General features: G+C 42.1%; 1 protein-coding gene across 1 annotated transcript in view; it reads left to right on the top strand.

The window, feature by feature from the left end:
• FASN (fatty acid synthase) overlaps positions 1 to 12737 on the top strand; it is an 81260-nt gene that overhangs the window by 57703 nt on the left and 10820 nt on the right. Inside the window, exons 26-37 of the mRNA XM_040435054.1 lie at positions 788 to 924; positions 1554 to 1757; positions 4879 to 5029; positions 6029 to 6207; positions 7255 to 7374; positions 7887 to 8009; positions 8414 to 8637; positions 9094 to 9289; positions 9372 to 9523; positions 10721 to 10812; positions 10975 to 11126; positions 12296 to 12541. Of these exons, the coding sequence (XP_040290988.1) occupies positions 788 to 924; positions 1554 to 1757; positions 4879 to 5029; positions 6029 to 6207; positions 7255 to 7374; positions 7887 to 8009; positions 8414 to 8637; positions 9094 to 9289; positions 9372 to 9523; positions 10721 to 10812; positions 10975 to 11126; positions 12296 to 12541 (1976 nt within the window). The remainder of the gene's footprint in view (positions 1 to 787; positions 925 to 1553; positions 1758 to 4878; positions 5030 to 6028; positions 6208 to 7254; positions 7375 to 7886; positions 8010 to 8413; positions 8638 to 9093; positions 9290 to 9371; positions 9524 to 10720; positions 10813 to 10974; positions 11127 to 12295; positions 12542 to 12737) is intronic.

Raw genomic sequence — 12737 nt, 5'->3', positions numbered from 1 at the left:
TGACCTGTCCTGTGCAAAAGTCATCTGTAATGAACTCCCTGTAAACTCTTTTAACTTTACATAACATGAACAAGGTCGACTACTTTAAATGATTTGCCATATCTTGGATATGCCATAACCTTATGATTACTCATGATGTGACCTCTGAGATCCCTTTCGAATCCATTCAAGTGAATCACGTTGTCGTGCAGTTGGACGCCCACTGATCAGGAGTCATGTTTCATAATTTGCGACTTTTTTATGCAGTGGCGTAAATGCCTCAGTAAATGTCCCTCATTGGGGTTCATTTACCAAGACAGCTTTTTCCACCGGTCTTTGTTTCCCCCCTGCATTGGTGGAGAAAGCGCCTAATTTATGATGAGGCTCTGGCAGTCCGTAAGCCTGGAGTAAAAACCGCTTCAGACTCTGACTGGAGTAGTTTTTACTCCTCTTTTATACCTGTTTCCAGGTGTAAAAGATAATAAATATGTCAGGGTGAAGACCCAGCCATTCCTCTCCCTCGCCAAGTGGCGAGAATGGCGCAAAAACGTCAATGCGACTAAATACTGTCACACCACACGGGCATTCAAAAAAGGGTCTTGCAACTATTTTTATGCCAAAATCTGGCATAAAAGCATTCGTAAATGACATCATTGTTTCCTAGAATACACTGCCATTAAGACTGAATCTCCATATTCCCCTGAGAAAATTATTGACCAAATAAAACTTTATTGAGTTGAGCCAAAGGACAATAATTATTGATCCCTTTTGCTGCAGACATTACTCCATCTTGTCCTTTTATTTCCAGATGCATCTTTAACTCTGACGTGAATTCATATGAAGTCTCTGATAAAGAGGTTCAGCAGCTGCAGAGCAAGGACCTGGTGATAAATGTCTACCAAGATGGAAGGTGGGGATCTTTCCGTCACATCCCCTTTCAGAAAGGTGAGTAACTAGCTATTCATGGGATCGCCAGCATTTATGTATGAGATTCTAATACGCTGCATCTGCCGAGGGCCTGTCTGATAGGTTGATGGAGAAGTATTATTCTAACTAATTATCAAACTTTGGAAAAAAAGAGAACAGATTTAATCTTGCAAGAATCAATGGGTTAATATCTGCAGCCTTAGCTTAAAGGTTTAATAGGGGCAGCATTAGGTACCGAAAAGCTGATTGCCCTCACTTGGGGAGTCCATGTTTTCAGCTTTAGTTACAGAGGCTGTCCTGAGACTACAACTCCGATCATGCCTTGGCTGCCTATTCAGGACCCTCCTCTTTTAGCCTGAGCAGAGCATGGCTGCGAAGAGTGTCTCTTGCTCTGGAGGACCTGACATGTCCACACATTATACAGCGTACTGATTTCAGTGGGTACTGTGTAATACTTTATTTTGCTTAAGGTGGTGCAAAAAGGGAAATGAACGGCACTTATATCATAAGGGAACCCTTGTAGCAAAAATCTAAAATGGACAAACTTTTTAATTCAACCACTCTGGAGAGGATCTTGAAGCACTGTTGTAGGATGAGACCATCATTTGTGTGTCATGTCTGAAGCAATTATATTTTCTTACCTACAGAACAAGCTCAGGATGAAACAGCCTATGCCTTTGTGAATGTGTTGACTCGAGGAGACCTCTCCACCTTGCGCTGGATTGCATCTCCCCTACACAACTTTCAATCTACCAATCCCAACGTGAAACTGTGTAAAGTCTACTATGCATCACTCAATTTCCGTGATATCATGTTGGCAACTGGGAAGCTGCCCCCCGATGCCATACCTGGTATGAAACAATTCCATTACAGTATAGCATTTCCCAAACCGGAAATGATGCAAGTGAAGATATTACCCGTGCTTCCACATATATGGCTTCTAGCATCTTCTTACATTGCACTGTAGTCCGTTCATTTGGTTCAGGAAATCTGGTCTAGCTAGTGCTATAGCAAATCTCTTGTAGTCTGGAGATCCCTTTGGTCAGACATAGAAATTAAAAGAGGGTTTCAGCTTAAAGTATTTAGCACTTATTAGAGAACCCAACAATGTCCAGAACAGGGAACCCCAATATCAGTTCCACCTAGCTGCAAGACCATGTCTAAAAGGAGTTTGAATGGAGTTATGTGCCCCACTGACGAAAACACATAAGCACAGCCCCCTGCTGTTTCTGTTAGTGCCACATCAGTAGTAATAAGGCAGATCAACTGAACCTGTTCTATTTTCTCTTGAAGACATTTCACTAGTCATCCGACTGGCTTTCTCAATTTGAAGCCCTGGTGTCTTGTGCATCAGTTAGTATAATCTGTTTATCATAATCAACACATTCAGTGACCTCGTGGAGGTAAAATCTTCATTGGATTTGCAGGACTAAAGCTAATAGGTGTGATATAACTGCCTCGGAAAAGAGTCATTAGAACAGCATTGTAAGTGGCAGACTCTAGATACTGTTCTAACTCCTCTTCCGAGGCAGTTTATTAACGCCTGTTAGCTTCAGTCCTGCAAATGCAATCATCATCTTACCTCCATGAGGGTATTGACCTCGTGTGAATTATGATAAACAGATTATGCTGACTGAAGCATCAGTACTTAATGCTGAAGATTCCTTGTACAAGTCATTCTACTTAAAGGGGTTATCCCATCATAATGATCACTGTTAAATCTGTTAATGATTTGACAGTGATCATTTTTGTAAATATACTTTATTAACAAATTCCCACCGATTAGGAGAAAATTCATCCCCACTTACCTTATTGTTGTGACTCGGTCTCCCCTGGTTACGACCACCGCTCTTCCGCAAAATCCCGATGGTCGCGCTTGCCCAGAAGACTTCTTCTTTTCTCCCGGCCGGGCCACTCGCTGTCCTGAACGCGCACGCTGCCGCGCATGCGCGACGGTGACTTCTTCCCGGCCAGAATAGTACAGAGCTGCGAACGCGCACGCCGGCTCTGTACTATACTGGCCAGAAATAAGTCACATTGCGCATGCGCGGCAGCGTGCGCGTTCAGTCCAGCGCGCGGCCCGGCCGGGAGAAGACTTCAATCAAGATGAAGCCCGCCCCCAGCCAGAATCCAGGAAGTGAACGCGCGGTGGCAGCAGGTAAGTATAAAAACGCAAAGTGGGATAACCCCTTTAAGAAAGCCAGTCAGATCACTAGCGAAATGTTCCCAAGAGAAAATACAAGTCCAGATGCTCTGACTTATTACTACTGATATACCATGACCTAGATGAATGTCACCTTCACAGACATACTGTTAGTGTCATAAAATTTAAATCGAACAGCAGGGCACATGCTTGACCACCGCTTCATTTAACCCCTTAAGGACCCTGGGATTTTCCATTTTTGCTTTTTCGTTTTTCACTCCCCGCCTTCCCATAGTCCTAACTTTTTTATTTTTCCATTGACATAGCCTTATGAAGGCTTATTTTTTGCTGGACAAGTTGTACTTTCTAATGGCACCATTTACGGTTGCATACCATGTAGTAGGGAGCGGGAAAAAAATTCCAAATAGGGTAGAATTGGGGGGGGGGAACGCAATTTTTTTTACACTGTACACTATGCGGTAAAATTGACCTCTTATCTTCATTCTCCAGGTCAGTACGGTTCCAACGATACCACACTTGTATAATTTGTCTTGCGTTTTAATACTGAAAAAAAAATATAACCTTTGAGGGAATTTTTTTTTTTCATAACCATATTCTGACCCCTATAACTTTTTTGTTGCTATGTGTACGGGGCTGTGTGAGGGCTCATTTTTTACGATCTGTTCTTTTCTGTGATACCAATTTTAAGTGTGTGTGACTTTTTGATCACTTTTTATAAAATATTATTGGGTAGTTGAAGTGACAAAAAATGGCAAATTAGCTGTTTTTATTTTTTTCCTCGCTACGCCATTTGCCGTATGCCATTAATATTGTTATATTTTAATAGTGTGGGCATTTTCGCACGTGGCGATGCCCATGTTTTTATTGGTTCAGTATTTTTATTTTTATTTTAAGGAAAGGGGGGTGATTTGAACTTTTTTTTTTTTATATATTTGTAAAAACTTTTTTTACTTCTTTTAAGTCACCTTGGGTGACAATAACTGGCAATCATTCGATTGCCCATAGTATTCAGTGATGGCTAAATAGCCATCATTGAAGACTTCATTTGCACTATATCAATACAAGGCTGCCACCTAGTGGCCTGTATTGCTATATACATCTAATTGACTCTGAAGCCAGCTTGAGGCTTCGGTCAATTAGATTGAGGTAACAGGTCCCCCGATCTCACCCGGGGAACGCTGTTACCGGACCGGAAGCGCGCGACTTCCGGTCTTCGCAGATGCCGTGGTCACATTTGACCACGGCATCTGAAAGGTAAGATGTATGCGGTCAGCCTTATGGCTGATCTCATACATGTGCTGCGGGTCTCTGCTATTTAAAATAGCAGAGACCCCGTGGCTAAGGCGCCCCGCTGCACGTGCGAGCGGGCGCCATGTTTAGGGATCGGACCCATGACGTACAGCTACGTCATGGGTCCTTAAAGGGTTAAACTCCTCCTAGGCACAGGCATTTGAGTTTTGAGGAGGACCGAGTCCCCTGTTCTGGCAGCAGGGAGTCCCAGGAGATAGATGACAAATGCTTTTGGCTGGAATATACCTTGAAAGAGCAAAGACAATTGAGCACTAAACTATCAGTGTCCTGATAGTTCATAGTTTGGCATCACACTATACAAAATATATATAGAAAATCTGATAGTCTGGCACCACATTAGTGATTGGAATTTACAGTATATATTCCTGTTAGAACCACGTAATAATGGTGGAGCCATTTAACTTACTGTATATCTGCTGTCAGAATTTCATTCATTAATGATTATTATGTGTTCAAATATGCTAGGAAAATGTACTGATTATTTTTTATTTTTTCAGGAAACATAGGCCTACAACACTGCATGCTGGGATTTGAGTTTTCAGGACGTGACCCTACAGGAAAAAGAGTCATGGGAATCCTTTCAGCAAAAGGCCTTGCCACTGTTGTGGACGTTGATCAGCAATTTTTGTTTAATGTACCAGAAGACTGGTAAGTTCCTGCTTAAAAGTGGTTGTCTAGGACTGAAGGTCTATCCTTAGGATAGGCCATCAATACCAAATCGGTGAGGGTCCATCTCATGGCACCCCCACAATCAACTGTTTGAATAGCATTGCAGCAGAGCTACATGTAGTACCACGCACAGGCACTACTGAATGTTCGGCACTGTGTCTGGTAATTAAATGGCCGCAATGCTCGCCCTAATGCTGTGGGCTCATCAAACAGTTGCCATTTATTGCCTGTCCTAACAACCACCCTTTGAATCATTAAAATGGGCTGCTAGTAGTGACAGTTTAATTGAAACCTAAATGTAAATTAATAGCCAGGGTTTGAGCCACCCTTTCTTTTCTCACCTGCGGCAAAGACTCAGTTGGGTGTCCTAGACCTGTATCTGAATACCCTTAACAAGGCAGAATAATTTGTTGGCACCCCTCCCTTTAGGAACCCAGCCACTGAAGCACGTATCTCACCAGCATCTCACAAGCTTCGCCTCTGCCCTAGCTACTCTATCATAGATGCTGCTCTTCTCATCATCATGACAGCAGCTCAGAGATGGAAATATGATATTTTCAGTTTCTATTTATTTTGTGTCTGATTTTGATTGTCAGGTCAAAAACTGAAAAGTCATATCAGGTTGTAAAACTAGGCCTCCTAACTTTCTGCACTCACCAAGCCAGTTCAGTATTTGGCCAGGTGGAGGCATGATAGAAGAAGTTGAGTTTGCTCCATGTTACCGACCCAGCAGCTCCAGTATTACTAAGCAGGGCTGCTGAAGTTAGGTGCCATATCCATTGTGAATAATGAAATTTGACTGTCATTCATGGACAGCTCTAAACAGTAGATCTGTAGACTTGATGGTGGGTGGTTAATCTCTAACCAGAGATTTTAGTTTAAGGCAGAAAACTGACCAGAACATTTTGTTGAGTGTGTTGGGGGGATTACTAATTATCGTAGGTTTACACAATTATACTCTATACTTTCCATTTGTAGGTCTTTAGCTGATGCTGCTTCAGTTCCTGTGGTCTATGCTACAGCGTACTATGCCCTGATTGTGCGCGGACGGTTGAGGAAGGGTGAGAGCATCCTAATCCATTCTGGATCAGGTGGTGTTGGCCAAGCTGCAATAGCCATTTGTCTTAGCATGGGTTGCCGTGTCTTCACAACAGTAGGTAGGTTGTCCTAAGGAATATTTATTGTGGTTATTTTATTCCTTACCATCAAAACTAGAACACTTACTGAACTAGGTGGAAGATGTGATCCTGGCCATTTCCGTCTCCCGTGATAAAAAATAAAAAAAAATGTATTTGTGGTCTAATCGTCTATTCTTTGTTATAAGGTATTTTGTCAGCTGAATCCCACTGTCAGGCATGCCACTTATCAGCTGAGGTTCTAAGGTCACATCCTGATCTGTTGCAGATTTTCAATGCAGATTACAGTACATTTTGTAGAAAATATCAGCGAGGATCTCAGGACACGATGCATATTATCTGAATTCACTATTGTCTGAGATCCTGTGATGCTCTCTGAAAGCAGGAAACCGGTAGAATTGCAATGAAACCCTAAGGCATTCCATCGCTTCATTGACTTCATTGGTGAAAACAACAAAACAGACTCCATTTTTTACTAGGCTCTGTTACTCTGGCCACCCACAGTGGAAACCTGGCAGAATGGAGGCTAGTTGATGCCAACTTATGCCATTGAAATCAATAGGTCTTTTCATTGTAACATGTCTCTGTGCTTTTCCATAACCTTGACTAATAGGGAGCCACTTCAAATAGGTGGCGCTGGTGAGAGAGTTCTCTTTCTTGGGAGATACCTCTTTGCATATTCGTTTCCCATGGAACATTGAGAATAAATCTCCATACCATGGAGTACTTCCAGCAAGTCTCCATACAGAAATGGTCTCTTTAAGTAGATTCAGCACCCTGCCTAAGCTGCTTTCAATGCATCGCACTGAGCCAGCCAGAATCATACTTGGCACTGACGAGGGGCAAGCACCCTGAAACCACTATCTGGCCTGGCTATATTTCTTTTTGAAATCCCAAGAAAAGTCGGATCTTGACTCATAGGGGGCCACTTCCAATAGGTGGTGCTGGCGAGATGTATCTCTTTTTTTGGGAGATACCTCTTTGCATATGCATTTCCATAAAAAAAGAACAGAATAAAGTAGAGAAAATATCTGACAAACACTTAGAACATTCATATTTATTTCTTAGGATCTTCTGAAAAGCAGCAGTATCTCCAGAGCAGATTCCCACAGCTTGACGACAGCTGTTTTGCAAATTCCCGAAACACGTCTTTTGAGCAACATGTTCTCACTGTTACAGGAGGGAAAGGTAAGTGGAAACTGAGACTTATCTTTAATTAAATGTAACACCAAATAATAAACTCGGGTGCCTATATAATTATAACTGGATGGGACTACTGTTAGTTTAAACTACAACCTACACAAAAGACAATTAGCCTCCATTCAGAATAAATACCAAAATCTTTATTAGATACACAATTAATACATATTAAAACATATGGAAACAATTAGCAGCAAGTGAGACCCCCCAAATGAGGATCCCGAGGGGGCCACAGAGCCGGTCAGCTACAACGAATGGAAAAACTTAACAATGAAACAATACCACTTGTAGTTGACCCTTGTACACCCTAAATATCAAAGGGGAGAAAAAACAACAACATTAAATGTGGTATAAAAGAAGGGCAAAGTGGAATAACATAAAATATTGATACCATGTGTAGCACGCCGACTCTGCAGCCACCTCCTCCCAACACCGTTTCATCTCAAAGGCGAAATGAACGAAACATCAGCAAACCCTTATGTTATTCCTTTTCATTGTAGGAGTGGACCTTATCTTAAACTCACTGGCAGAGGAAAAACTGCAGGCTAGTCTCCGCTGTCTGGCCCACCATGGGCGCTTCTTGGAAATTGGGAAATATGATATGTCAAACAATACTCCATTAGGTAAGTTGTAACACAATATGGGATCTAAATTCAAGATCCATCATTTTTTTCTGTTCCAAGTATCAAACTACGAACAGAAAAATACATTGAAGGGGTTTTTGAGTCATACAGATTGGTCTAAAGAAATAAAATAATGTTCACTGGTCCTCTCTGCTGCCATTCCGGTGCTTCTTCTGTCTGCCACTGGTCTCTACTTCCTTCTTGACATGCAGGAGATGCTTACTTGGCCATTCATTGCCTGAGTATCTAATGACCTCACCATTTTTTGGGCTGGTTTGAGCGCTGGGATACTTTTATGATTTCCTTTCATCACTTGCTCAATAGTAGGTTTGTGGTTTTGGAGAGACACAAATGTAAACCTTTTTATCTCCATGACACATTATTTTTAATGGTGTTACATGTAGGAATGGCTCTTTTCCTGAAGAACGTGGCCTTCCATGGCATTCTTCTCGACTCCCTTTTCGAAGAAGGAAACAAAGAATGGGAGGAAGTGTCTGATCTACTGAAGTCTGGAATTAAAAGTGGAGTAGTGAAGCCACTAAAGTGCACCATCTTCAGTCACGATGAGGTGGAGCCTGCCTTCAGGTTTATGGCGCATGGAAAGCACATTGGCAAAGTCCTGATAAAGGTCAGAATTACAATGTCTAATTACTATTTGCTTTATTACCAAAATTGTTTTTTCAGAAGACCCAGTTCTCTCTCTATTGCATAGTGTTTGTACAATGTACAATTTACTTTATAGTAAGGTTTAAGAAGCACTTCTGGATTCTTTTTAGGGTTGGCCCCATTTATATAGTACTTGAGTAATAGAGTACTGCAGTCAATCTTACTGCAGAATAATGAGCCTAGGTTTGGGTCCAATGTTACATCATCTGACCCGCAGTCTGGAGCCCATACAGCATTTTCTATGTGGACTGAATATCAGTCTCTCTGTGCAAGTCTATGAGAGCCTGTATCTTAGTCTCATAGTCATAGATGTTAGATCTGCTTCATGTAAATATAAAATCTTTCACAAACACCGTACAGGAGGTAGTGCAAGTGGTGTTAGTTTTACCCTAAGTCTTCATGCTCATTTCATGTATAGGTGCGTGATGAGGAGACAGGGTCAACTCATGAATCAGAAGTTCTTCTTTCTGCTGTTCCTCGAACATCCTTCCCCTCAACAAAGTCCTACATCATAACTGGAGGACTTGGTGGATTTGGCTTGGAGTTGGCTCAGTGGTTAATTGAGAGAGGTGCCCGGAACCTCATTTTAACTTCTCGATCTGGGATAAGGAATGGTAAGAGCACCGTTGCAGCAATATGCAACCAGTAAAGTAAAGGCTATGCAGCAGAGTTTTGACCATGTACTTATACTTGTAGGTTATCAAGCCAAGCAAGTCCAGAGCTGGAAGCAAGCAGGAAATACTGTGGTTGTTTCGACCAAAGATGCCGCTTCTATAGGGGGAGCTCGTCAATTAATAGATGCTGCATCAGAGCTAGGACCAGTGGGTGGCATCTTTAACCTAGCCATGGTGAGTCCGACAGATTCCAAACCTCTTCGCTTTCCTATTTTTCTTAACCCACAAGAAATGTTAAAGCCTTGGGGTCACAGGCCTCCTTTGTGTGGCCTGTACATTGACAGCTTTGAGGTCAGTGGGTGTTGATAAAACACTGAGAGAGGTTTACCAACTTGCTTTGAATTAGACCTTTCAGTCAGCAAATACTTAGCAGCAATTAGTAAAAGTAGATTTTTGTAACAGATATGAGGGAAGAACTATTTAGTTGTAAAAGCTGTAGATCCTTAAAGGGACACTGACAGGCCCAAAAAGCATATTTAGGTATATATATGACAGTACAGGTCTTATAAAGTGTATTAGAATCATCTAAGTATCCCCCCTGTCCACCCTATAAATACAGTAAAATGAAGTTTTATAACCTGCTTGAATCGTGTTTAATCTGCCCAAGGGGCGGTGTTTCATCTCAACTTGCGCCCAGCCAGCCTCGCCCCAACTGCCGTTTGAAGCGCCGCCCAGCTCATCAATATTCACTTCGCTGGGCGGCTACTAGTGACCCTGACGAAGATCCGGCGCATGCCCAATACAATCCTATGGGCATCGGCCTCCGGCTCATCTTCAGCGCATGCGCCCGGCACCCTCACTGGCCGGGATCACATTGAGCCTGCGCACAGTCTGCATCTCAGAGGCCGATGCAGCTTCTTCTTTATGTGCTATCTCTTGTATCATGGTAGCTGTTCCTTCTGAGTAGGTTCTCCATCTCAAGACCTTCCTTCCCCAGGACCAAAGTTGTTTTTTGTTCTTCTTGTAGCTGAAACATGATTAGTAATTACATTCTCAGGGTGGTCAAGATTTGTCAAATACTTATGTAAATTTATACATTTGGTACAGTTGAAAGGTAGATATTTATTTTGAATGGAGCTTGTACATGAATATTTGTATGGTATTATAACTCAGTCTAATAGTCTGGGGCCTCTGTGTTGCCCACTTATAGTCCAGCTGTTGCACAGGAGCCGACAGGCATAGGGGTCTTGGTGAATTTGCAAATTGAATGTAACAATGCCTATAACATATTGAGTCCCATATTTCTTATATTGGTAATACATTTATAACCCTATCCCAGCATGGACAACCAACCAACCTAAAGCAAATATTAGTAAGAGAGATTTCCATGCTCACAGATATGGTAAGGGTATTCTTTTCTCTTCTGAACAGGTGCTAAAAGACGCCATGATTGAAAACCTATCCCCAAAACTGTTCCAAGATGTGAACAAACCAAAGTATGATGGCACTCTTAATCTGGACAGGTAATTGTTCACACATGTAACTGCACAGCAGGCAATCTGCTTGTACCTTCCTTGACCCCTCTCCTTGTCCTCCACCCTCTATGCAGGATTTTGGTAAAAGCCACAAAGATATATATGGAGTAAACCACAGATTGATATAATTGCCTGATTGTTATTTCGCAGAGTCAGCAGAGAGAAGTGTCCAGAGTTGGATCATTTTGTGGCATTCTCGTCAGTGAGCTGTGGGAGAGGAAATGCTGGCCAAAGTAACTATGGATTTGCCAATTCAACAATGGAGCGTATTTGTGAAAAGCGACGTCGGGACCATCTGCCAGGTAGAATACACACAGATATAACCATTAGAGGGCATACCATCACCTGGAATACAAATGATGCATTTTAGCGAGTGTAAGAACTGAATATTCCTTAAGGGGTTTCTTATAATACTTATATCGGTGGGACTAGTTTGGAAGATGAGTTCTCCAGCAATCTGAAAAATAAAAGGATCACAGGCCTTTTTTTTTATTATATGGGTGGTCACAGAGGTCTACATAACTCCCACCTGGGGTGTAACTAGAAAGGTCTAGTGTGTGTGGCTCCCCTTGTAAATCTGACCCCAGAGCAGACCCATAAAACAGGCACCAGATCAGACCCTAAGCCACACTCTAGACCAAACACCTAAATAAAAACCCAAAATAAATCAGACCTCAGAAAAAACTGGTATTAACTTACCATTCCTTGCGCCTGGCTCCTTTTGTCATCCGAGCCCCATGCAAAGGTTCTGATGGCACTCAGCGTCAAGACCTTATAAACATCTCCAAATACAACATGCCAGGCTCTGAAGGGAGTGATGTGGCATGTGGACTCCTTGGACCATGGAACTTAGTGACCCCTGTAATAACACCACTGTCTCCCACTGATTCTAATAAAGGGACATCATGCGTGTTTTACCATTCCTCCAGTGTAAAGAGTGTTAAGGGCCCTGTCTTTCTGAAGCTCAGTGGGATTTAGGTTGCTAGACCTTCACCAAATCTATGACACGTCTGATCATCTTTTCTGGGACTTAAATTACTTGCAGCCCAATGCTTTCATTTGGGCATGGTATCCTGTTCGCTGGAGTTCCCTTGTTAGCAAAAACTGTGACACTGTTAGCTTGGAGAAACTCTCTGAACTGGCTGACTAAGTCCACCCATGGTTAAATAGCAGAAGTCCTACTACGATGACAGAGTGAAGCTTCATACCTGAACATTCTGCCCTATGAGTCCTATAAGAGTGGGGGTGTAGGCATAAGACAGAAATACAGAATAACATTTAAGGATTATTGAGGTGAAGTTAGAAGAAGGAAAAAGGTGAAAAAGAAGGAAGTTTGGTTCCTAGAACTGGCTTGTGTCCGGTTACAATAACATTTTACATGGTTACAATAAAATTTATGGTAGGTTCTGCAATTTATGCTTTTATGTAGTCGTGTTAATATGAGTTAATCACCGGAATTTTACCTCCACAGGCTTGGCAGTGCAATGGGGAGCTATTGGTGATGTGGGTGTCATCCTGGACACTATGGGCAGTAATGACATAGTGATCGGTGGCACATTACCTCAGAGGATCATTTCCTGTCTGGAGGTTCTTGATCAGTTCCTTAACCAACCTCATCCTGTTATGTCCAGTTTTGTGTTAGCTGAGAAGACAATCTCTGTGAAAACCAAAGGAGCTGGACAACAAGATTTGGTGGAAGCTGTAGCTCACATTTTAGGTAAGAACAGCATTTTGAAAGAATGGTAAAGTAATTCAGTGGCCAAAACTTGAATTTTATTGATGTAGTGGATAACATCAGCTACACCTTAGATGTTTGCTGGAAGCCCAACTAAAACATGGATCACATTGGTGGAGTCAATGAGTTTAAGTCACCCTTGAATTCCAGAAAGGGTGCTACTGTTATATATTTCTTT

The sequence above is a fragment of the Bufo bufo genome, chromosome 6, assembly GCF_905171765.1.
Source record: "Bufo bufo chromosome 6, aBufBuf1.1, whole genome shotgun sequence".
Classification (NCBI taxonomy): Eukaryota; Metazoa; Chordata; class Amphibia; order Anura; family Bufonidae; genus Bufo; species Bufo bufo.
This window is presented reverse-complemented; position numbering and strand designations above follow the sequence as displayed.